General features: G+C 44.3%; 2 protein-coding genes and 1 long non-coding RNA gene across 6 annotated transcripts in view; 2 read left to right on the forward strand and 1 right to left on the reverse strand.

The window, feature by feature from the left end:
* The first annotated feature begins 635 nt into the window (after positions 1-635).
* On the forward strand, positions 636-5,191 carry LOC138949223 (uncharacterized). Of its 2 annotated transcripts, XR_011450201.1 has the most exons (4): positions 636-1,797; positions 2,480-2,561; positions 2,904-2,997; positions 3,551-5,191. It is a non-coding gene; the product is annotated as an uncharacterized lncRNA (long non-coding RNA). The 2 variants fall into 2 exon arrangements; XR_011450200.1 differs by having other exon boundaries at positions 640-2,561.
* A 7,741-nt stretch (positions 5,192-12,932) lies between these two features.
* LOC138949224 (DNA-directed RNA polymerase I subunit RPA12-like) lies at positions 12,933-17,902 on the reverse strand. The gene is made up of 4 exons (XM_070320993.1): positions 17,663-17,902; positions 14,887-14,996; positions 13,677-13,786; positions 12,933-13,097 (listed from the first exon to the last, which is right to left on the reverse strand). The coding sequence occupies exons 1-4, from the start codon at positions 17,790-17,792 to the stop codon at positions 13,073-13,075; spliced, it is 375 nt and encodes a 124-aa protein (XP_070177094.1). The 5' UTR covers positions 17,793-17,902; the 3' UTR covers positions 12,933-13,072.
* Positions 17,903-18,164: 262 nt separating this feature from the next.
* Positions 18,165-26,245, forward strand: part of LOC138949227 (hamartin-like) — a 55,075-nt gene continuing 46,994 nt past the window's right edge. For 2 of the 3 annotated variants that reach the window (XM_070320994.1, XM_070320996.1), the window contains exons 1-3: positions 18,165-18,259; positions 18,722-18,907; positions 19,218-19,321. In XM_070320994.1, the coding sequence (XP_070177095.1) occupies positions 18,769-18,907; positions 19,218-19,321 (243 nt within the window). In that variant the 5' untranslated portion in view covers positions 18,165-18,259; positions 18,722-18,768. The remainder of the gene's footprint in view (positions 18,260-18,721; positions 18,908-19,217; positions 19,322-26,245) is intronic. The other variant, XM_070320995.1, reaches the window with a different exon arrangement.

Here is a 26,245-nt window from a genome sequence, read left to right on the forward strand (position 1 = left end):
AGCATTGTTTTCACTACGTTACATATACGACGCTTTATATTTGTGTATAATATGTAATGTGTAAATATTCATATGTTGTTGTTTTTCTCTACCTTTTTTTCTACGTTAAATATCCGTGTAAATATGTGATTAGATTAGTCCCCTCTCTAGGCGAGGGCTGGTTGAAAAAAAAGCTCGTTGTATTGCTTATGCCACAACCCTCGAAAAATAAAATTTCATTTGATTTGATTTGATTTCTCTCTCTCTCTCTCTCTCTCTCTCTCTCTCTCTCTCTCTCTCTCTCTCTCTCTCTCTCTCTCTCTCTCTCTCTCTCTCTCTTTGTGCAATGACCTTATACAAAGCCATGCATTTATCCACACATGAGCTAGTCATTTCTTGTATCAAACATTTTCTTTATCCGAAGTTTTACAATGGATAATGTTGACGTACATTGCATGATGGACAATATTCTTTCAGGACATCGAATCACAAGCCATGTCTGTCAACGTCTTACTATCAGTTGTAAGTGCCTTTTTACATTTAGTCAAGTTTTGACTAAATGTTTTAGAGACGAGGGTCGTGGTGTATGTGTGTGTGTGTGTGTGTGTGTGTAGAGCGATTCAGACCAAACTACTAGACCGATCTTTATTATGGGGGCGAGGACGCCCCCATTCTATACGGATAGTTTAGAGGTTGACCATGGGCAGCGCCATTTTGTTGTGAAATACGTCATCAGTTTGTGTACACAGGAAGTTGTGAAATCCGTCACCCTATGGGAGGGGTGAAGGCAAAATTGGTTATCACTGAGTTTGTGTAACACAGGAAGTTGTGAAATTGTTCAACAAAAACATGATACGTCGCATTGTGCAGGGTCAACTGCAACAAACTCAAACCGAGCCATTCATACCTAGCTGTATTTGAGTGACTTATATACCGACATTTTTATTTCTTATTTTCAGCACAGGTGTAGGAAAAATCATGAACCAAAATGTTATTTATTTTCTAATTTAACATTTTTTTTACAAATATGACCATGGTCTTTTAAACATACAGTGACATTAAACATTGTTATGTTAAAAAAAAGAAAAAAGAAAAAAAGCTTTTGTGCACAAGTCAGAAAATACATTGTACATTTTACCTACAGGCCAAACAGTGTCTGTTGGCGGCAAAGGACCCAGCAAGTTGCTATTTTTAGATCGATTAAAAGTTGTCAAGAACAGGCGCTTACATTTGGATGTGTCCACTGATAGTAGGTTTGGTTGTGATCAATCAGAATGATGTGGGAATAAAAATGTATGACAGTTTGGTATGATGACATGTAATTCAAATATGCTGAAATGTAATATTATACATGATATAATATTATTATGGCTGTTGCCATGACCATGAACCCCAAGAAAGGTTTAATGTTATGTAAAATCAAAATACCAAAATCAAGCACCTACTAATCTGGTCTACGGTGCGGGAAGATTGAGGCCTTCGTTAAATGTTCAACGTTGGCCAATAATAATTTTAACAATGTACGTACGTTGTGTCGTTTTTTATTATGTTTTATTTTGTTGATCAATTGATAAATATGTTTTCCCAACATATTACAAATCAAACAGAAATAAAGTCTTAGAGAACTACAATAATTATTGTTGCCGTCAAAACCTTGCAAGGCCTCAACAGAGATAGACTGGATCGCCAACTTCGCCGCGCCGCGCTCATTGGCTCAGTATTGAACTTGCGTCAAGGCCGATGCGCGTAGATTCCCAGAATGTTTACTTTCGGTTAGATTCTTCGACAGCATTCGCAGAGGTGACTGCCGTTACAGAGGTGAGTAAAACTGACCATCGAAAGGAAAATAAGATTCATATTGGTAATACTAATAACATACTTGCACAAGCATGTATCTACCAAAACTGTATGGGAGCACATAGTTGGAAAGGCGTGGTGAAGCGATCAAATCGAATCGTCCGTCTCAGTCAGTGCACTGATCAGCCACCACGATTGAACGTCACTGTCTGTATTTTGTATGTAAGCAGAGCTTCCAAACTAGTTAAATCCTGATGTAGTTTACAAAAACAAAACAAAATCTCATTCCTGTTCCATTGTTATTCTTGTAGTTGTGATATATTCTAGTGAAACTGAAAGTAAGTGTTAAAAGCAGAAAAGCCGGACTGAATCAGGTAATTGGGTTGGGAAAGTTTTGCTAAGAAATCCTGTTATTTCCCTGGGTTAATAAGCATCTCTTTGTCCAACTATTTACACAGTTTATTTGACTAGTTTGTGGTTTCAATTGAAATTATTGTTGTATTTATTTCTAGACTACAAGAACTTGCATTGATTGCATTTCATTGTTACAGCACAAAACACTGAATGACACATACTGATTGACGAGCATGCCAATAGCCTTCTCGTTTTACAGTATAGGTACTGATAGTTGTATACAAGTTTGAATATCACTTTGAACACTGCCACATTCAGTTCTTTTCATCATTGAATAATTTTGTTTCAGGAAGCAAGCACCACTTTTGTTGTTGATGAAAACCCCTGTACAGTCAGAAGTGTGTCAAGTTCAAAGTATTATTTCACAAAAGGTGAGAAGTTATTCGTTACATTTGCAACATTTATTGTTGAAAAATATTAAACATAAAGGCAGAATTTGTTTGTCTTGTGATTGTGATGCCTACAACTACACCCGCTTGTGATTTCTCAGTCAAGTTACTGCAGATTTGTGTATATTTCAGTCTCATGTGGTATTTGCCATATTTTTGTGTGAACATGTGTATTTTTCAAGACTTAGATTCTGTGATAACATATAATACCATAACACATTTGACACCAGTGCATCATATAATATTTTTGGATAATTCTCATTACGCATGATTTTTTATTGTGTCACTGTGTGTACATTTACATGTGTTTTTAAATGTCAACAGGTGACAGTTCCACTTTTGGAAGAGGTGTGCAGTGAGATTGCAGAAAATGAATGCCTGTCAGCTGATCTGTGAAGCCATGTTAAAACCTTGGACTGTAAGTGTTTAGGGAAACACTGTATGAATGAATACAATTTTGTTGGAGTAGTGTTTTCACTTTTGCTTATAATGTAAAACAATTTCAGGTTTAAATTTCAAGTTATTCAGTTACGCTGAGAATAAGCTGTCATATATACATGACAAGTAAGCAGTGCTCCCTGTATGGCATACGTGTAATTATTGTTGATCATTCGCGTACACATTCCAGACTTGTCAATGTGCAAGTGTTCTTTTTGGATACAATGGTGTGTGTGTTTGCCTTTCTTTTAAAGTTATACGAGGCAGGGAATTATCCCAAGATATGGACTAATAAAAATCTATTATTGTATATATATATATACAGTGGACCACCCCCCCCCCCCCCCCAATTTGATAATCCCTCCCTTTTAAGACCTTATTTTGTCAGTTTGTCTGTGCATAACTTCTGTAAATTTTCCTTCATTTTAAGACTGCCTCCTTTTAAAGACCCGCTTTCTCAGATTGTTTGAGGTAATACAAAGGTGGTTCTATTGTATGTGTTCAAGTGTAAGACTTTGTGGTCTGTTTGACAGGTGCTGTTCTTCGGGACAAACTTCAGGTGTTTGAGTCATGCCTTGGTCTACGAGGGAAGTTCCGGAACGCGGCCAAGGAAAAGGCTCACTCATTGTACTACGCAAGCCATGCAAGCATTACAGAGGTCACCAAGTCGACTCATGCATCAGCTTCCATTTGCCTCAGGATGTTTGAAAGGCTGGTCGAAGCAACCTATGGGTGCAAACAGGAAGACAACGCGAATGACCGACCGGTGCCAGTGTGTGAGGAAGGATGTGATCAGGTATGTTGCTGGGAGTGTGGTGAAGAAACTAAAAAAGAAAGTTTGGGGCCTCAAAAAAGGTGCATACAGATACGAGAAACTGCGCTGTTTAGAAGCACTGAGGTTCAGTGAGCTGTCAGAAAGTGATTGTGATTCTTCAACTGACATGACAACGGTGCTTAACCGAGGAGGACTGACATTTGTCAAAGACAACATTGTGCAAATGTTCCTTGACATGCAGGACATTTTTCGTCGGACTGTGGGTGTCGCTTGCTCTGCCAAAATGAAAGCTGATGACAAGGACTTTCTGCAACAGTGCAAAATCAATGATACAGTGCCTGTGCTTTTTTATGACACAGTTTATGCATTTGACATTTCTTTGAAAGTGCAAGAAGATGTTTTCGAAAATGCTGTCCTGCTTTTTTTTTTAATCCGAGTCCACCACAAGCTGAGGACAATGTCAATGATGGACAAAGTGCAGCGCGGGTGGAAAGAGTAGAGCATGAAGAACAGGTTGCGTACCAGTGACACTAACATTAACAAGGGGTGAGACGGGCAAAGTTAGCTACATATGCAGTTGATCATATCATTAGTGCCAGTCCACGGATGCTCCCCCCTTGTTTGTGTGTATGTATGTGTGCAGGTTTGCATTTCAGTCTGCATGAGGTGAGCGATAGTGATTTTTAACTGTTGGTGCTCAGTGATTTACAAGCATGTTTTCTGTTGCTATGTAAATTCTCCTGTCTTATGTAGAACTCACACACTTTGTATTACATTTTTATATTTAGTCAAGTTTTGACTAAATATTTTAACATCGAGGGGGAATCGAAACGAGGGTCGTGGTGTATGTGCGTGTGTCTGTCTGTCTGTCTGTCTGTGTGTGTGTGTAGAGCGATTCAGACTAAACTACTGGACCGATCTTTATGAAATTTGACATGAGAGTTCCTGGGTATGAAATCCCCGAACGTTTTTTTCATTTTTTTGATAAATGTCTTTGATGACGTCATATCCGGCTTTTCGTGAAAGTTGAGGCGGCACTGTCACGCCCTCATTTTTCAACCAAATTGGTTGAAATTTTGGTCAAGTAATCTTCGACAAAGCCCGGACTTTGGTATTGCATTTCAGCTTGGTGGCTTAAAAATTAATAAATGACTTTGGTCATTAAAAATCTGAAAATTGTAAAAAAAAATAAAAATTTATAAAACGATCCAAATTTACGTTTATCTTATTCTCCATCATTTGCTGATTCCAAAAACATATAAATATGTTATATTCGGATTAAAAAACAAGCTCTGAAAATTAAATATATAAAAATTATTATCAAAATTAAATTGTCCAAATCAATTTAAAAACACTTTCATCTTATTCCTTGTCGGTTCCTGATTCCAAAAACATATAGATATGATATGTTTGGATTTCCTCCGAAAACGGCGTATGGCTGCCTAAATGGCGGGGTAAAAACGGTCATACACGTAAAATTCCACTCGTGCAAAAAACACGTGTACGTGGGAGTTTCAGCCCACGAACGCAGAAGAAGAAGAAGAAGATATGTTTGGATTAAAAACACGCTCAGAAAGTTAAAACAAAGAGAGGTACAGAAAAGCGTGCTATCCTTCTTAGCGCAACTACTGCCCCGCTCTTCTTGTCAATTTCACTGCCTTTGCCATGAGCGGTGGACTGACGATGCTACGAGTATACGGTCTTGCTGAAAAATGGCATTGCGTTCAGTTTCATTCTGTGAGTTCGACAGCTACTTGACTAAATATTGTATTTTCGCCTTACGCGACTCTCTTGGTGCTGGGTACAAATATTTTAAAAGTTTTCAGGTTCATGTTATTCTCTAGTTTCACTTTTTGTTTTACGCTCGACACGTGTTTGAATCTGTATCTGTCTGCAACTGTGAGTAAGTACACCTGAATCCAACATACTAAAGAGAAATAGAGAGCTTCAGTATTTAGTCTGTACTTTAAAAAAAATTGTTATTGCTTGCATTTTTCTTCCGTTGTATTTTTTATGTCTTGAAAATAATAAAAATTGCTTTGAAAATGTATTGTGTACCGCAGTCAGAAGTAATTTATTACTTTTGGGAGTTTAGTAACGTGATATCAGTTTTCAATTGTTCGTTCACTTATATTGCTTTCAGATTTAACACACAAGAAACAGTAGCACGGTTTTCGTTGCGAAAATGTGCATTGGCAGTGCTACGCGATCGAATTGTGTATTATGTACACGCGGTGTTCTTCTGGAAAAGACCGAAGCGACATGTGACGTCAGTCGTTCAGCCCGCGAGCGGTGGGAGGGGGGGTGGGGGGGTTCACATGGTTTGTTTGTTTGTTTGTTTGTTTCAGAACCACACCCATATACACACATTTCACATGTAAACCATTTGTCCGCCCCCTGTCGATATTTATCGACTAAGTTCCTTGTGAAATTTGACATGAGAGTTCCTGGGAATGATATCCCCGGATGTTTTTTTCTTTTTTTCGATAAATGTCTTTGATGACGTCATATCCGGCTTTTTGTAAAAGTTGAGGCGGCACTGTCACACCCTCATTTTTCAATCAAATTGATTGCAATTTTGGCCAAGCAATCTTCGACGAAGGCCGGACTTCGGTATTGCATTTCAGCATGGTGGCTTAAAAATTAATTAATGACTTTGGTCATTAAAAATCTGAAAATTGTAAAAACAAAAATGTGTTACAAATGTGTTTCAGTAAATTTGCGAATTTCCTGCCCCTTGAAATCAGGAAATTCGCAAATTTCCTAGAATTTTTAGGAAATTTGTGAAATCCCTGAGTGAAACAGGAAATTCACAAATTTCCTGAAATTTTTAGGGATTTCGCAAATTTCCTGGTTTTGAGGATGTACTGTAACATATATATATTTCAAGGGGCAGGAAATTCGCTTGATACCGGCAAATTTTGCGTAAACGGTAAAACGCTGCCCATTTCGCGAAATCTTTTTGCCCAAAATGCGTAAACGCCTCTTAAACTTGCTCAGTCCTAAACTTTGCAGCCAGTCTTGGGTTGTACAGTTCTCAAAAGCCTTTGGTATCACCACACGTAGACAGCTAAATGCAAAATGAAGAATTATCACAATAATCTATAAGTTATGACAAGTTATGGCAAAATGTGTAGGTTTAGTGCATTTATTTTTAGATAAATTGGACACAGACCATACAAAACAATATTAGGGAGCCGTAAAGCAATGCAAACGCAATGTTTAGGTGACACAAGAAATTACGGACTGGCTGCCGATTTCGCAAAATGGTTAACTTTTAGAAGCCTTTACGCATTTTCGCAAAATTGACAGCGTTTTGCCGATTACACGAATGGACAAAAATGTTGCTGATTATGCGAATTCGGCAATGCCGTGAATTCGGCACGACATATGAAAAGATTACCCAAAATAAATTCTCTTCTTGCATTCGTGTGCATCAATGTGTTCAGTGAAAGATTAAATTCCAATAACATGCCCTATCAAAGCCTAGTTGAAGCCCTCTGTTGCTGCGCTCCGTCGGGTTTGCAATTGGCTTTGAGAAAGCGTCAATCCCCCCGTTTAATGACTGTGAAGTTTCAAGTGAAAGCATAAACTCTCCCTCAATAGACGATGTTCGGAAATAACTCCTTCATGTTTGTATGGCTTGTGAAAGAGTGAAAACTATTGCTTTTATTGAGGCAAACTTTCCCACGTGACATTATAGGCCAGTCACTAGCGAGGGTTGTGTCTGGAACACGTGGACAAGGATCACGTGCGGAAAGTGTGCCTCAATGCAAGAGTACTCACTCTTTCACAACAGAAACAAGACCGGACATGCAGAAACTAGAAAGACATAGCAGCGTTCGTCGGTCAGCGGTGGTGGTGGGTCTCAGTTTGACGTCCGGAGTTCGTCTATTTCATTGTATTTACAATACAAATAGTTACATATGTGATGTCACAGTATCATCGAATCCTCGCGACTGTACACGGCGAACGGCGAGTTTGACTTGGTCAACTCCCGGATGGGACAGGATGACATAGTGGTTCCAGACTAAGACGGTACCCTGCAGGTCTACCGCCAGCTCAGGTTCTACTAACCTTCAGACGACGCTGGCCTTTCTACGGACAGAATCTGGTCGGTATTACTGGGTGCATGCTTCGTGATTCTGGACTGACTGGTTGCAGTGTTGCTTTACGCTACGTCAAGTTGTTGTTGTTGTTGTTGTTGATGTTGTTGTAATTGTTGTTGGTGGTGGTGGTGGTGGTGGTGGTGTATGTGTGTGTATCAGTGTGTGTGTGTGTGTGTGTGTGTGTGTGTGTGTGTGTGTGTGTAAAAAGAATATCTCAAAAACCGCTAAATAGATTTTTTTGTGCCTTTCAAAAAAGTTCAGGCGGTTCCCTGGCGACCGCATTGTTGAACGAATTTTTTCATGTTTACCACTGATTAGCCTTTGGGCTCGGTCCGGACTACGTATAAGATTGCACCTTGGCTTGATTCTTTACAAATCCGTTAATAAAACTGTCATTCGCATACACATGTGTGAAATTGTGTTATCAGGTCCTGCCCATGGTGTTAACATCCATCTTGATGTGCGCTGTGTTCGCTCTGCCCATCAAGTCCGGGGAGAAGATGGGGTTCTCTCTGACCGTTCTGCTGTCCTACGTCGTCTTCATGACCTGGGTCACCGACAACCTGCCCCCAGTGTCCGAGGGAATTATCTATACTGCGTGAGTCATATTGTTGATGGTGGTGGTGTTTGGTGGTGGTGGTGGAGATAGTGGTAGGTGTTGGATAGGTCGAAGTACGCCCACTTCGGCCTACTACTTTGTAACCACGCAATACTACAGTAGGGTCACTGACAACCTGCCCCCAGTGTCCGAGGGAATATCTATGCTGCGTGAGTGATATTGTTGATTGTGGTGGTGGTGATGGTGTTGGTGGTCGTGGTGGAGATAGTGGTAGGGTCACTGACAACCTGCTCCCCCTGTCCGAGGGAATAATACTGCGTGAGACGGTGATATTGTTGATGGTGGTGGTGGTGATGATGGTGTTAGGGCAGAGAAGGTGGACCGAGGGAATAATACTGCGTGAGTGATATTGTTGATGGTGGTGGTGGTGATGATGGTGTTAGGGCAGAGAAGGTGGAGGGCGTTTGTGTGTGTGTGTGTGTGTGTGTGTGTGTGTGTGTGTGAGATTGATTGATGGAACTTTTATTACACAAGGATAATATAGCCTTTTGGAATGTTGCTTTATTTTCTTGTATCGCTTTTTTTGCCTTTCGGAATGCACATTTTGAATATAAATGTTGACATTCTTGCCGTAATGTGAGTGTTGCATGGTACATGTACTTGCAGAAGTCAGTATCTGGAATCCGTGCTGTGCTTGGGGGTCCTTGCAACTCTCCTCGCGACCTGGGTGTTGCACCTGTACCACACACCCGGCAACAAACCCATCCCCCGCCTCCTCCGTCGCTTCGCCACAACTGTCCTCAAGCCTCTACATGCATGCACATTTCGACATAGGAAGAGCGCAGAAAACAATGACGTCATGGCAACCTCCAATGACGTCAGAATCCCCAAGAACCAGGTCGCACCGCAGGAGAAGGAAATAACGATTTTGCCGTTGAGCAAAACGGAATACTATGACGACAACATGAGCGAAAGAGCTGAGCAGTACCGTTACGAGGGAGGCGAAAGGTACGGCGAATCTGCCGCCGCTCGTTTTGCTGAGGCCGGGAGGAGGAAAGTACGGCGGACTGGGACAGTACGTAGGACAATATGGCTACAAGGGACAGTACAGCAATAGTTACGATAAATGCATGGAATGACGAGGGGACCCGCGGGTCACACGTCACACCAGCTCGGGGGCCATCCTGAGAATTCTGAACTGACGTGGCAAGGTCTGGCTATATGCTGTTTGACCGTTTCTTCCTGCTGTTGTTTGCTGTCGTTTTAGCCATCGTCACGAGCATATTGATCCTGACCCTCTACATGGATTACTGACTCTTTCTGATACGACTTCTTGAAAAGCATGAGTTAAAAAAGCTAGCTGAAGACGATGACGTCAGAACTGACAGAGGCCTCGTGACGTCAAAACTAACAGAGACCTAATGTTGCTAGACTGAAATGGCCACATGCAAAGCCGAACAAAATCAGTATAACTTACTAGTAACATTTACGACTGCACTTGATTATGTGACATTACCAGGCGTTTTGTTAAAGTTCTGGCTTCTTAACAGCCGTTTCATTTTGTTGTCCATGGTGGTCATAGAAGCATGTAAATGATTTGGTGTGGTTTTATTTAGCAATTCATGTTTTTAATGATGATTTGTCAAAGTGTGCAGTTTATTCAACGTTGGAGTCAACAGTGGCGTTGTTTTCGTCACATTACATACGTTTTGTTCTGTGATAATCAGGTTTAACCCTCTTCTTCTTCTTCTTCTTCTTCTTCTGCGTTCGTGGGCTGAAACTCCCACGTACACTCGTGTTTTTTGCACGAGTGGAATTTTACGTGTATGACCGTTTTTTTACCCCGCCATTTAGGCAGCCATACGCCGTTTTCGGAGGAGGGTTTAACCCTCAAAGAGCATCATGTATTTGAAAGGTGTCTTTTCGTCACCAGAGACTGAAGAAAGCTTTTCTTTGTTAAACAGACTTTATTACTGGAACAAGAAACTCTTAACAAGGGTAAAAGGAGAAACAGAATCCGTTAGTCGCCTCTTACGACATGCTGGGGAGCATCGGGTAAATTCTTCCCCCTAACCCGCGCGGGGGGTCTCATTATTTTGTCGTGTAGTTGTTGTTTTGTTTGTTTGTTGTGGTTGTTGTTGTTGTTGTTGTTGACATTATTGTTGTCGTTTGTGGTGGTGGTGTATGTGTGTGTGTGTGTGTGTGTACGTGCGTGCGTGTGTGTGTACGTGCGTGCGTACGTGTGTGTGTGTGTGTGTGTGTGTGTACGTTTTTAAGTTGTAGCCTCCATTTCTGCGATTTGGTTATGACTTTTCACCATGCTCTGCGGCTGTTCCTCGAAAGTCATGTCAAGATTATTTCACTCTGGGTTGTGGAAAAGTCTGAAGTTGACTGGTCCTCAAAACCACTCATCGACGTTGCATCACTGGGTTCTGAGGCACCTGCATGGGTCGTCGAGTTCTGCATATCCACAGCTGGTGGTGGAGGTAGTGTTGGTGATTCTAGAAGCCGACTTCTTCTGGAGTCCTGCACTACATTGCCTAACGTTTCTTCTACCCGTGAGCCATCAGGGATCCTGCGTCGAGTGGAAATGATGAAAGCTGTGACAAGGCCCGCAATCATTATAGCAAAGACAGCAGGACAACTCCAGCAACGATAGCCCCATCCTGAACTCAGGTCAAATTGAGTTCGGCTCATTCTCTCCCTGACAGGATGCTTTGAGTTTCCTTGTCTGGCAACCTAACCCGTATAATGTATTATTGATATAAGCAGATTCGCGATCGTCGATAATGATTTTTCATGGTGTTTTGTAATTTTTAAATTACACAGGAATTGATATGTAAGACAGTTTTAAGCGAGCTCTTTTTCGCGGCTGTATTTACTGTGCAAACAACTCTAAACATGGCAAAAGTTTCACGTGATAATCAACCGTTTAGTTTCGGCACTCACTGGAGCAGACGATTTTTTCTATAAGGAGTTGACAGTGATGAAACCATATAAATTATTACGGTCTCCTTCCGGCAGCAGTCCCAAAATTTCGACTTCTTTTGACCTTAGAACGATGTCTTTATCATAACTGTGAAGAACAGAACGGAGATCACTGTCGAAGTCGGCCAATCTGCAATCATTTTCGTCTCGCGAACACTGATCTCAAATTTAGATCAGTGCTCGCGAAAACCATAATTATGGGAGATAACTCTGTATTTTTGTTTTGATAGATTCGCGTAGGACTGTAGCGTCCGGTCAGGGAGAGAATGAGCCGAACTCATTTTGACCCGAGTTCAGGATGCGATAACCCCTGTTTTCTTTGTTGCTTGTTTTGCTGCTTGCCTGCGTGGCGGTACCTCCTGTTGTTGCTGTTGCTGCTGTTGTTGTTGCTGTTGTTGTTGCTGCTGTTGTTGTTGTTGCTGTTGTTGTTGCTGTTGTTGTTGCTGTTGTTGTTGCTGCTGTTGTTGTTGCTGCTGTTGTTGTTGTTGCTGTTGTTGTTGTTGCTGCTGTTGTTGCTTGATTATTGTTTACCACTCTTCTTGTCGCGTGACTGGCAGTAAACGACACAGACATTAGTGTGAGCACTGCTTCAGATAATGTGGAGGCTGTCGTTGTCTTAGATGAAGCTACGCTTATGTGAACATTGTCATGTATGCATCGTTTAGAGTTTGACTGGTTCAGATTATCCACTTGAAAGACACAACGAGCGGTTCCCGACACACTCCTGCAATCTGCATCTTCCTCGCAGGGTTTCTGGGTTAGGCGTGTGACAGCAATGCACTCCCTCTCACTCCACGCAACCCAGGTGTCATGTAGACACAGGCATCCCGTCACAACAGGCAATACCCCCAAGTGAATGCAGTGAGAGGTGTTTGGATACCGCCTGGTGCAGTCATAATTCGAAGCACACGCAACTCGCAGGAACGGACCCTTCGGGTAACACTGGAATGGTTTCTCTAAGCCTTGAAAGCCCGAGAGACTACACAGACATACCCCTTCACTGTTGGACGTCACGCAGTATGAATAGGCAGGCCCTCGAGTTTCGCAATTCCGACCGCGCGAACCATGGTTGCGTTCCATATCTTGTTACTCCCCCCGTATCGTTACTCCCCCGGCTTGTTACTAACCCTAAGCCTAAGCCTAAGCCTAAGGGGGAGTAACGAGCTGATCCCATGTCAAGGTCATACAGGGACAGTCCATCGCGACCTCCCTGACAAGAACAACGGTTGCTTCTATCACACAAAGCAGGTTTCACACAGTCTGTTTCCACGGTACACTGCGGGTTTCCCGGTTGGGTGATTCCCTGAACAACATTTCTTGTGGCAGTCAAACAAATGGTGACATAAATGGCCACAGAGAGATTTCTTTCTTTCCTTTTTGTTTCTCCATCTCACAGTGGTGTTCCCAGTTTGGGGGTTCCCTGCACAGTCCAGAATGCACATCGATTTCAGTCACACACACAAGCGACAAGAATGAACAGAGAGTATTTGTTCCCCGCTGTTTTCCCCCTCTAAATCAGTTCATTTCACGGCGATGTCTGAACAGCACTGCTCGCAGTCTGCACAGGTCCGTCATTGTGGTTAATCAAATGTTGACAAGGAAGACAATGCTGGATAATGCTCCACTATGAGTTCTCAATCTCCATAGCCCTGAAATCATAAAAATGCATGATGTTATCATCAAAGTTTTCAATTTCTATATATCTCTGAAATCAGAAGGCATAAAGATATCATGATGAGTTTGTTCGGCAATTACATGTATCACTTTCAAAGATTCAGATAGAAAACTATTATCGCTGTGACAAAAGGGTCAGATACTGAGAGTTTAAACATGAATCTCACAAGACCTAGACATAAGATAAACAAAACAGTATGGTTCTGTAACTGTTTCCCAAAATGTGTACACTCAGGGAAGTAAGCTGCTGTACAGAATGTATGGCGCTACGCAGTTTGTTATTTTTTCCTGTTACCTGCATGCATTTGTGGGACTTACTGTGAACTTGGGATCTTTATTGTGCGCACATGTTCTCACAGGGTGTTTAAACACTGAGGAGAGTCTGCACAATGTTGGGGAATAAATCCCTCGCCAAACGCAGGGTCAAACCCACGACGAATTGGATGTAAAACCAGCACATTACCCACAGACCTATTGCCACAGCCACCAGGCGTTCCCGCCATAGCCATCACCACTTGAGTACAACAAGGATGAAAGGACAAACAATGACTCACTTGCAGTTGATGCAGCAGTAAAAGACGGTCTGCCCTTCATCCGCTGAACGGGTCTGTTGTGTGGTGTACGTCATTCCCTCATGGCCACACTTCTTGCACTTACGATCAACCTGTCAACACAGTTTAGTAAGCAAGCCGTTAATAGATGATGTTCAGAAATAACTTTGTCGGGTTTGTATAGGTTGTGAAAGAGTCCTTCTTCTACGTTCATGGACTGAAAGAATGTGTCAAAACACCGTATCAGCTTCGGGATGCGCTTGTGAAGACAAGTAGTCCAGGAATTTACCTTGTCGTATTTTTGGCTCACGTAAGTGTAGCCTATGCGATGATAAACTTTGTCTGTCTGTGCGTGCGTGCGTGCGTGCGTGCGTGCGTGCGTGCGTGTGTGTGTGTGTGTGTGATAGAAACTTTAACATTTCCGAGTCTATGGATTACGTCAGTCTCGGTCAAAAGTGTTTGACGTGTGTGATAGAAACAATTTGAAGACGTCACATTATGACGTAAGAGGGTTAGACGTCACGCAAAGGAATTACTGAACGTCTCGGTCATTGTTATTGTGAGCGGGCCGAGACTACTTGGCAGATCCAGGGTCTCGCTTTCTTGCACAGTTTCACCTATGCTTACCGTGTGTGTGTGTGTGTGTGTGTGTGTGTGTGTGTGTGTGTGTGTGTGTGTGTGTGTGTGTGTATGTGTGACGGAGTGATTGAGTTTGTGTTACTGTTTGTCGATTTCTTACGTGAGCCTTGAAGGCTTCGCCTCTTGTTTTCACTGACTTTACTGATCATATTCTAGATATTCTAGACAATCATGCGTACAAAATAGGTATGGGTTCCCATGCAGGTCTGGATGGTGTTGGCTTAATTCACACAACATTTTTTTCAAATTTAATTACACAGATTTATAGTTGTACTCATCAATAAATTTGATTGATTACAAAATGGCAGAATGAATCATGATAAGCTGCTTCCACTGGCATTCATTAAAGATACTGCATGAATCAGAAGACAAAAACAAAAGTAATTACAAAATGGCACAACACCATAACCTGCTTCCAGTAGTATTTATCCAAGATTCCAAATAAAAACAGAAGACAGACACAAAAATTTGGCTTCAAGCCCCCACCCCCCTCCCCATTCAGACACACACACTTTCTTTCTTAATTTCACAGCAAATGCCGGAATTGTGCACGAGTGGTTAGGGTGAGACTTACCTTGGGTCCTGTTGGCATATCAAGGGTGGTGTCCCGGTCCCGCAAGAGTTCTGATTTGCTTTTTGGTTTGTTGAACACTGTGGTGGACACCCTCTCAATGCCAAAGAAAGCTGAACAAAATGCACAGTAGCTATTGTTAAAAACTACAATTGAATTGTAGTGTACAGCAACTACAAAATAATAATATTAACATACTTAGGATTTCCCATTCTAGGTGTATTATGTGGGAAATGGTAATCTTGAACTTTAGCGTGTTAAATTCATAGCTCATAATTCAGAGGCATTTAAGTATCCAAATTTGTAGAACCTGCACTTGTAATCATAACAAGTCATTTTAGATCCCTTTGAAGTTACGGAATGAACTCCGATGAACTGTACGAATGCATTTCGTTTACATGGGTCAAAGAAGGAATTATCCGTATGATCGGACAAGAGAGACAACTCTTTCGTGTAAATGATGTCCCATGGTTGACAAACGTACGCCATTTTCAGTGCATTTGTGTCGATTGAACAACCAAATTAATTAATTATGCTTAAGTTTGGAGCTCAATCCGTCAATTAATTTCACGACAAATGTTCTTTGGCTTGCTTACATGGACTTGTATCAAAAATAAGTAAAGAATGTCACTGGATTCTGAGCTATGAATTCAACACGCAAAAGTTCAAGATTACCTGGGAAATCATAAAGTCACATGTTATACAACATCACCAAAAACATAAGAAATGTGCATGAAGGCTGCATACATTGCATCTTGTATTTGTCTTGTCTTTCCATTACTGCCCACAATCAACAGTAGTGATTATTTCGGCACTTGATGGGATGTTGCGCAAGTCCAATAAAGCAGCGTTTCCAGCATCCAAAAGTCCATTAAAATTCACAGGTTGGGGAGTATGGGGGGGAGGGGACATGAGTCACAGTGGCTGCTGGTTTAGTGCGAGGCGCGCGACACAAAGGTGTCGACAGTGCGGGCCTCGATGACAGCTGCTGGTAGAGAGTTCCAGTCCTTCACTGTGCTGGGTAGAAAAGCGGCACTCCGATACTGAGTGCGGCAGGTGATGAGGCCGAACTGCTGGCAATGGCCTCTTCGCTGGCGTGGTGGTAAGGGGGCCAGCTTCGACTTGATGCCCAGACAGTGGACGATGCTGTTCGTGATCTTGTAGAGCATAGATAGGCGGGCAAGCTTCCTGCGCTCCTCCAGAGACTGCCACCCAAGGGAGTCCAGCATCCGGCTGACACTTGATGTGTTGTGGTAGCGGTTGCAGACGAATCGGGCAGCTCGTCTCTGGACGGCCTCCAGCTTGTCGATGTTCTTCTGGGTGTGCGGGTCCTGAGTGATGAGTGAATTAGTAATACAGGGTGACACGAAAAAAACAGATCCCACCAAAAGTTTAATATTTTCTGAAATAATCAGCCGATTCTTTTATTTTTTCAGGTGAGCCAAGCTGAAATGATGTTCTAACAGCCCACCAAGTTTGAGCTTCAAGATGTCATGGACAACGGAGCATAAGACATTTATAGTCGAGGCCTATTTTCGCCGGCGAACAGATTTGCTCGGGCTGCGCACAACAGACTCTCTGACTGAATCAATATTCCTCGGTGTCCTTGCTGATTTAGGTCGACCAGAGTGGGATCCCCTGTTAGGGTTTTTACTATTGAGGTTATTGACAGTCCCATGGTCTCTGAACTTATCCCTCCATCCATAGATAACTGATTTAACAGGAAAGTCTCTACGTCCAAACTGTCTTTTGAATTCCAGTTGAGCAGCGTGGATAGAATTCGACCGAAAATAGGCCTCGACTATAAATGTCTTATGCTCCGTTGTCCATGACATCTTGAAGCTCAAACTTGGTGGGCTGTTAGAACATCATTTCAGCTTGGCTCACCTGAAAAAATAAAAGAATCGGCTGATTATTTCAGAAAATATTAAACTTTTGGTGGGATCTGTTTTTTTTGTGTCACCCTGTAGAATAGAAAGAAATTGAGCAAACTGATTCACTGCATTTAGATTTTTAGAGAAGATGAACTTGAACTTGAACTTGAACTTGCGATGTTTAAGGCCTTAGGCCTGTTCATCGATCCTGTCGAATAGAACTCCAATAACACTTTTGTTGGTGGCATGCGCGGGCGGTTATTGGTAGCACGTTGGCGAGAATTTCTCTGGTCTGTCTGCCCAGAAATTGTCCAGCCTTCCTTTGAAACTGTTCACCGATGGTGCTGTCACAACTGTTTCTGGCAGACTGTTCCAGTGAGGAATCACCCTTTCTGCGAAGAAGCAGCTCCGAACGTTCAGCCTACAAAATGGTTTGTACAACTTGAGGCTGTTTCCCCTAGTGTCTTTGGTTTCGGCCAGCTGGAAATTCGGGTTGCCTGTGTCGTAGATCCCATGCATATACTTGTAGAGGTCGATCATGTCACCTCGGAGACGCCTGTGTTCGAGACTCGGTAGTTTGAGTACAGCAAGTCGTTCTGGGTAAGTTTTCTCACTGAGAGCCGATATCAGTTTGGTAGCCCTTCTCTGTACGTCCTCTATTTCCTTGCACAGCAGTTTCTGCTGTGGTTGCCATACTGAATGCCCATATTCAAGGATTGGCCTGACAAGACTCTTGTAGAGTTGTACAAACACCTCCCTATCCAGATGCTCAAAGATGGGAGATTACCTGACGGATTGATGCTCTGACACACCAGTCAACTTGATAACTATGCACACATGCTACACTTTGGCGTCAAATGAAAATACAATGTTGAAATTTAAAAAAAAAGAAATTGTGGGCTGACCTTCTACCGGAACACTGAATCCACATTTCTTGCAGACGACAGTGTTTTGCACTCCAGGAACGGGAAGGATTGTCCCACAGTCTGCGCAGAATTCCGGGTCGGACGTGAAGATTCTTTGTTTTGATGTCATTTCTGCGAAACACGTTTCACAGTAAAACACAAAAATTGCTAAATCCGCCTAGGAAAGTGAAAGGGCTGCTGGTGAAAAATCTTCACGTGTTCCAAATGTTTTGTTAAAGGGACGTCACTCTTGATAGCTCAAACGCTCATCGCTTACACGGAATATACCGGAACATTTTTTTCTGACTGGCCACTTTTTACTATTGCCCTGTTTCTTTCTCAGAACAAGTACTACAAGTATCCTATGCATTGTAGTGTTTAAGTTTACTCGCATGAAGTAGTTTTTAATAAAGTAAATCTATCGATGTCATTTACCTAAACAAAATGAAATCGAGAAGAGAAATCGAAAGCACGAAGTACGGAAGGAACATCTTTTTAAGTTTTGGGAGTAATGTCCCCTGATACAGGATAAATAATGGAGACGGAGGTGAAGGACTGAGAATCTCGTGACTTGTTTTCATCATCTACTGGACACAGGTTCGTCCTCGGTACAAGTGTCCGATTAAATGCGAAACCTAGTCAGCTCATTTGCATTCCTCTTCGATAAATGAACGGCTTTGGACATGTCTGCTATATTCCAGTAATTGTGTGCGTCACAATCTATCTGAGCGATGTGTTTTTTTGTGAGCTCTCACTCTCAGCTGCAAGAAATAGATATATTCATTTCATTTTCCAACGCATACACTTTTGAAGACTTTCATCTGTGTAGACATGCCATTCAATTCGTGTGTGTGTGTGAGAGAGGGCTAGAGAGAGAATTTCGTAATCAGCACATCTAGTCAAAATACGACTGAAACTGAAAGTCTGAAAAGTGAATGTTGACCCAAAGAGAAGAGCGCTCTAAATCAGTAAATGTCACAAATTCAGTGTTTTTCATTTATGTAAGATACGTATATATATACTTATCACATCTTTTTAATGGTTGATGCGTAATAACAGACAGTGACCCCTGGCTACTGTCACAGTGTGTGAGACTTAGCCACACAATGGCCAGTGGACACCATGGAAGCACTGACCACTCCGGTCAGACCGTCAAAGTGGAGGATTCTTTCACTCTGCTGGAGTCATCTGATCTCTCTGTGGTGAAAGAGATAAGAGGAATTATTTTTGAGCATCTTTCATCAGGTAAGAGAAGAGGGTGCTTGTGTGTCTGTCATCTGTGTGTGTGAGAGAGAGAGAGAGAGAGAGAGAGAGAGGGGGGGGGCATGATATTTGTCAAATGAAGGGGTAAGTATGAAAGAGAGGGAGGGAATAATGTGCCCGTTTATGATATACATCATAACATCATTACCTGTGTCATGCTAATAGAGGTAGAGTGTCATTGGAAGAGAGTGTGGCTGAACGGATGGGGGAGGGTGGGTGTGCAGGGAGTGTCTGACAAGAGCAAAATGTGTGTTCGAGTGTCTTTATATTTTCTTGACTTTTTCAAATGCAGGCAAAGAGCCATGGCTGGTGCAGTCCCTGGTGGATTACTTCTACAAGACTCGCTCAATGAGAGCCCAGGAGATTCTGGTAGAGATCAGAGAACCATTGGACAAGGTACAGTGAACCCCCCCCCCCCCCCCCCCTTTTTAGATTAGAACCTCAAAAATCCAAAATAAATCTTATGTCAGTACTTATTGCCTTTGGCTTGTTTAACCTTTATGTCTCTCCCATTAAATTACATATTACTTCCCCAAATCTCATAAATAGCAATTTACTTCCGTTAAGTGCTTAAACGTTGAACACGCTTCCCTGGTAACACAAGGGAAGCCACTCCCCTAAAGAAAAATCACACAAACAGTCACTAGACCATGTGATACCTCAGGGTAGGCTCCCCTTATCGCCACGTGACACGCGGCCGCCATCTTCAATTCACTTCTCTTCCAACGCCTGAGCTGCTCAGACGTGTTGGTTCACGCTCCGGCCTTTTGTGGCCGTTTCAGCTTTTTTGAAGCTGAGTTTTTCCCTGGTTTTCTCTACGTTCGGGTGAGACCTTTCTATTTCGTATTGTGGCTAGCGTTTTCTGTTGTAGAAATTGTTTGATACAACTTTTTCGGTCAACATGTCTGACAAAGAACATAAGAAACGTGCGTCTGCATCAGCGAGTTCAGATTCTTCTTCTAAGCGGTCAGCTAAGAAAACGAAAGCCAATCCTACTGTTCATGTCACGGACCCTATCAATGATACTTCATTTAGTGTTGTTATTGATCCTCCTGCTGAGTCTCTTGTTGATTCTGCCGCTCCTGTACTTAGCATTAAACCGGCAGACAAAGCTCCGTTAGACAAGGAGCAAATGATGGATATTTTTCATTCCTTTGCTGGTCAGCTTAAAGACATTTTTGCTGAGGAAAGGAGAGCGGCTAGTCGTGTTACGTCCATTCTTCCTTCTAGAGTTGGTGGTGTGCAATCTTTGGCTAAATTGCGTACACCTTCAGCTACCGTTACGTCGGCCGACGTCTCGGTTGAGTCTCCGTCTTCCGGTCGGTACGAGTGGCCATGCTCGTTTCCGGAACTGGCTTCAGGTGTCCCTCACCTTCAAGGTATGTCTGGTCAGGCACAGGAAGTCAGCTGTCGTTCCGCGACAGTGGGTGACAATCGTGTCTTACAAGAGCGTCCAATAGCGGGTACACCTTCCTTTCTTGCGGACGTTTCTTGTGCCACCCCACTGGGGGTGCGTCGCAAGCGTATTCTACATAACGCTTCGTCGATAGCACAGGCATCTTCCGGTCCGCTTGCGGAACCGGAAGAGGACATTGGCCAGATGTCTCGAGAGGCGGTCACTTCCGGTGATCGACCTCGCTCGGTTCCGGTTACCGCTGCCAGTAATACTGAGTGTACTGAACGCGGTTTCTTACCGGAAGGAAGCGCTTTTGCGCAAGACTCTTCGTCTGTTTACGGAAGTACTAATTCCGAACAGGATGAGGAAGTTTTCCGTTTACCGGCAAGGTTTATCCAGGCTCTTGCTCTTGCAGCAGAGGTGACCTCACGGTATTTTCCGGAGGGAGTGGTCGCAGCTGTAGACGCTTCTGCTCCTCCTAAATCAGCGGTTGACGATTTTTTACCATCGCAACCTGTCGCCTCGGGGTTTCGTTTTTCAGAATCTCCCTTGGTGGCTTATGAAATGGCGAAAGTTTTGGCTACTCACCCACCGCTGGGTAGTAACATTCCTCTTCGACCAGTGCCACTTCTGGTGGCGCATGGACCGGTTCCTCCTTCAGTGGATTCATGGCTGGCCACAGAGCAGCAGGCTTCTGTGTTTCGCCATGCCACACACAGGAAGTTAGTGTTGAAACAATCCAATCGCGGGTTGATTCAAACTTTTGCCCTGCCTCGGGCTCCACTTCCGGTGACTCCAGCTGTTGACTTCCTGCGTTTTGAGCATTTCAAGAAGGATAAAGCTTTTCCTTACACTGAAGCTTCTCTTCTGGGATTAGAGGAAACAGGCAGATCTGCACTGGAACTTGCATCCCTCTCGGATACGCTGCTGCGTTCTTTGACGCGGGCGCTTACTTCTTCCCTGGAACCTTTTGAGTTCAGGCAAGATGCAAGCGAACAGGATGTGGCGGCTCTTTTGTCTGCTTTGGCTAAAGTTTCGGCGCAACAAATGGCGTCATCAGCACGGCTCTACGCTCATGCAGTTTTTACTCGAAGGGATAACTTCCTCTCCGAGTCCAGACTGCAGGATCGGCGAACTATTGACTCTTTGCGCACATCTCCCATCACGGAGGATGCGCTCTTTGGTCTTTTGGCTCTTGATGCTCTTCACAAAGAGACCCAGGAGGCAAAGGATTTGGAGTTTGCCAGATGCACTCAACGCTCCGTTAGTCATACCAAACAATCCAGCTCTGCTACCTACATGGCCCCTGCGGTTAAAGGTAGCTTTAAGCAAAACTCTGGTTCCTCTCGAGGTCGTGGAAGGGGTGCTTCTTCTGGCAATAAGAAGCCTTCCTTTGGCAAGTCTCGGGGGTCTGGGCAAAAGCCCAACCCCCAATGATTCCCCCCCGATCTGATTATCCCTGTAGCCTCCATCCCCGTGATGGTGGGCGGTCCGTCTCGGGCGATCGAATTTTGGATACAGAACGTACCCAACAATTGGTTCGTAGGGATAGTCAGATCGGGGTTCCGGCTTCTCTGGAAAGAGGACAAGGCTCCCCTTACCAGAGTTCTCCCTCACTTTTCTTTTCCGGCCAACAAGGAATCAGTCATGGTCATAGATGCCGAGATTCTGGCCCTTTTACTGAAGCAAGCGGTGGAGGTAGTATTAGATCATTCCTCCCCCGGCTTTTACAACCGGATTTTCGTGGTACCCAAGGCCTCAGGGGGGTGGCGCCCAGTTCTGGACCTTTCCTCCCTGAACGCCTATCTAAGGGACATACGCTTTACCATGGAAACACCAGCTACGGTCAGGGACGCCCTTCGCCCGGGCGAGTGGGTCACCTTCATCGATCTCTCAGACGCGTATTTTCATCTTCTCATCCATCCTTGGGACAAACTTCAAGGCTTAATCAGAAATCTGAACAAGCAACACAGAGCCCCTGTGAGGATTCTGGCGTCCGTGTTAGGACAAATGGAATCAATATCCAATCTTGTACCGCTGGGACGAGTTTTCAAACGTCCTTTTCAGTCAGCTCTTGCAGCGGCTTAGTATCCGGCCTCTCAAGGCTGGGAGGTGTCTGTCACCCTTCGGGACGGATTTCGTTGCACAACCAAGCAATGGTTGCAGACGGAATGGAATTTGCAGGGCGTTCCGATTGTTCTTCCGCCCTACAGGGCAGAGCTTTGCACAGATGTCTCCATGGTGGGATAGGGTGCTCATTTGGAACAGCACACGGCCTCAGGCCTCTGGGACGCTGTCCAAATGAAATCCCACATCAACAGGCTCGAACTCGAAGCTGTTTCTCGGGGCCTTCTGGCTTTTCTGTCTCATCTGCAAGGCAAGCATGTGCATGTCCTGACGGACAACACCACGGTTGCAGCTTATATCAACAACCAGGGCGGAGTTCGCTCTCCCTCCCTGTCGCTGCGAGCGTGTCAGATTCTGGCCTGGTGCCAGCAACAGCGGATCTTTCTGTCCGCGAGACATCTTCCGGGACGGTTGAACGTCGTGGCAGATGCTCTCAGCCGGTCTTCCCGTGTGATTCACACAGAGTGGACTATCACGCATCACGCACTCCAGCGGCTTTGGGTCCACTTCAACAAACCGCAGATCGATCTGTTCGCGACACGCTTTTCAAAGAGACTTCCTCTCTTCGTTTCCCCGTGTCCGGATCCAGAGGCAAGGGCAGTGAATGCCATGGAACTGGATTGGTCGGGCCTGGTTGCGTACGCGTTTCCTCCACCATCCCTGCTCGGGAAAGTGTTACGAAAAGTGGAGGTGGAACGGCCCTCTCTGGTGTTAGTAGCTCCGTTGTGGACAAGCCAACACTGGTATCCGGACCTATTACGTCTGTCTCGGGGTTCTACCGTCCCTCTCAATCTCGTAAAGGGAGAACTTATGCAACCAAGAACAGGCATTCCTCACGAAAATCCGCAGTCTCTGCGCCTTCACGGGTGGATGTTGTGAGAGATTCTCTTCAGCACGCAGGTGCTTCAGACATCACTGTCTCGTTGATTCAGAAAGCTCACAGAGCTTCCACAAGTTCGGTTTATTCCTCTCACTGGAAAGCTTGGAATACTTGGTGTCAGTTAAACAACGTCAACCCAGTAGCGCCTCGGTCCATGCAAGTCGCTAATCATTTGGCTTGGTTGTCTTCACAAGGTTGTTCTGCCTCCTCCCTTAAGGTTAGAAGATCAGCTATATCTTCAACATTACGACAATTACTTACTTACTTAGGCCATTATGAACCCCCGGGGGAGCATAGGCCATCGACGACAAATCTCCATCCGACACGGTCCTGGGCTGCCCTTTCGATCTGGCTCCAGGTCTTCCCCTGCCTGTTGATCTCTGCTTCAGTGTCTCGTCTCCAGCTGTTACGCGGCCGGCCTCTCTTCCTTTTCCCTTGTGGATTCCACTTCAGGGCTTGCCTCGTGATACTGGATGCTGGCTTTCTCAGGGTGTGCCCTATCCAGCCCCATTTCCTCCGGAGAATTTGCTGCGCCGCTGGTTTCTGGTCAGCTCTCTGCCAAAGGTCTTCATTTCGGATTCTGTCCGTCCATCTGATGTTTAGGATGCGCCTCAAGCAGGTGTTGACAAAGATTTGGATCTTTCCCAGCATGGTCTCTGTTGTCCTCCATGTCTCACACCCATAGAGAAGAACAGACTTGACATTTGAATTGAAGATCCGAAGCTTCGTCCTTTGGCTAATCTCCTTGGAACTCCAGATCTTCTTTAGCATGACAAAGGCTCCCCGTGCTTTCCCAATCCTTGCTTTGACGTCCCTGTCCGAGCCTCCTTGTCCGTCAATGATGCTCCCCAGGTAAACAAAGGACTCCACTTCCTTGATGGGCTCCCCATTGATCATCACCGGATTGTCGGCTGTGGTGTTGGTCTTAATCAATTCGGTTTTCCTCTTGTTGATCTTGAGTCCTACACCGGCTGATATTGTCTCCAGGTGAGTAGTCTTGTCTTGCATTTGGGCATGGTTGTGGGAAAGGAGGGCAAGATCATCCGCAAAGTCGAGGTCTTCCAGTTGATCGAAGAGTGTCCATTGTATCCCATTTCTCCTGCCTGCTGTTGTGGTCTTCATGATCCAGTCGATAGCCAGAAGAAATAGGAATGGTGACAGTATACATCCTTGTCGTACCCCCGTTTTCACCTCAAAACTGTCGGATAGCTGGCCAGCATGTGCGACTCTACACTTCATATCCTGGTAGGTGCCCCGGATGAGGGAGATGAATTTCTCTGGAATGCCGTAGTGCCGCATGAGTTTCCACAGTGACTCTCTGTCCACGCTGTCGAAGGCTTTCTCATAATCAATGAAGTTGATGTATAGAGGAGACTTCCACTCCAGCGACTGCTCCACTATGATGCGTAAACTGGCAATCTGGTCAGGACAGGATCTGTTCTTCCTGAAACCCGCCTGTTCATCCCTGAGCTTGGTGTCAACTGCCTCCTTCATTCTATCCAAAAGGATTCGGTTGAGAACCTTCCCTGGCACGGACAGCAGCATGATCCCTCGGTAGTTTCCACAGTCTCGAAGATCCCCTTTCTTTGGAATCTTGATGATGATGCCTTCTCTCCATTGAGGTGGCACCTCTTCCTCCTCCCAAATCTTGCCAAACAGACTGTGGAACAAACTAATAGATGTCTCCATGTCTGCTTTGATGGCTTCTGCCGGTATCTCATCTGGCCCCGACGCTTTTCCATTTTTTAGTGACATTATGGCTTTCTTGATTTCCTCCTTTGTGGGCTTGTCTGTGTTGATGGGCAGTTCTGTCTCTGCTGGCCTGATGTCCGGTGGTGCTGCAGGGGTGGGTCTGTTCAATAGCTCCTTGAAGTGTTCCGCCCATCGCTTCATCTGATCGTCTGTCGTCGTTATTGGATCCCCATTCTTGTCCCTCACTGGTTTGTCGGTCTGCTGAAATTTTCCTGCTAACTTCTTGGTCGTCATGTAGAGATCTTTCAGATTTCCCTGTCCTGCAGCTTCTTCTGCCTCCTTCGCCAGGTTGTCTATGTAGTTTTTCTTGTCCTTCTTTATTCCTTTCTTTACTTCTTTCTCCGCCGCTGTGTACTCTTTCTGTGCCTTTGCTTTGCCTGCTCTCGTTCTGCTCTCGTTCCTCGCCTTCTTCTTCTTCTTCCTATCTTCAATTTTCTGAATGGTGTCTGCAGAAATCCATTCCTTGTGCTGCGATTTTTTCTTGCCCACCACTTCCTCGCAGGTATCCTTCCACATCTTGCTGTAGTGTTCCCACTGGCTCTTTATGTCTGCCTCATCTTCTTCGATCATCCCTTGAAGTGGCTGGAATCTGTTGGTGAGGCTTATCTGGAATCTTGTGCGTACTTCTTCATCTCTTAGCATTCCCACGTTGAACTTAACCCTAGCGTTGTTTGAGTTGTGGTGTTTCTTTAATCGCAGTCTGACTGTTGTGGTAACTAGCTGGTGGTCTGTGTACACATCTGCTCCCCTCATCACCCGTACATCCATCCATGATCGTCTGAACTTTTTGTTGATGCAGATGTGGTCAATCTGGTTCTCTGTGACATGGTCAGGTGAAATCCAGGTGGCCTTGTGTATTCGCTTGTGGGGGAAGACGCTTCCTCCTATCACCAGTTGGTTCAAGGCACACATCTCTGCAAAGCGTTCTCCGTTGTCGTTCATCTGCCCCAGTCCATGTTTCCCCATGATGTCCTCGTATCCTGCGTTGTCCCCTCCAACTTTGGCATTGAAATCTCCCATCACCAGCGTTATATCTCTGTCCTTTATCCCGTCCAGGACTGCTTGTAACTGCCGGTAGTAGTTGTCCTTCTTTTCCACGTCTGGCTCATCGTTTGTTGGGGCATAGCACTGGATGATGTTCAGGTTGATGTTCTTCTTCTTGGTG

Source organism: Littorina saxatilis, linkage group LG15 (assembly GCF_037325665.1).
Source record: "Littorina saxatilis isolate snail1 linkage group LG15, US_GU_Lsax_2.0, whole genome shotgun sequence".
Classification (NCBI taxonomy): domain Eukaryota; kingdom Metazoa; phylum Mollusca; class Gastropoda; order Littorinimorpha; family Littorinidae; genus Littorina; species Littorina saxatilis.

What these genes read in the sequence shown, in the direction of transcription:
- LOC138949224 (XM_070320993.1), bottom strand. Translation starts at nt 17,792, where the DNA reads ATGACATCAAAACAAAGAATCTTCACGTCCGACCCGGAATTCTGCGCA. An exon ending in ATATGCCAACAGGACCCAAG is followed by an intron (nt 13,787 to 14,886) that starts GTAAGTCTCACC and finishes CTGTGTTGACAG; the next exon opens with GTTGATCGTAAGTGCAAGAA. An exon ending in TACTGCTGCATCAACTGCAA is followed by an intron (nt 13,098 to 13,676) that starts GTGAGTCATTGT and finishes TTATGATTTCAG; the next exon opens with GGCTATGGAGATTGAGAACT.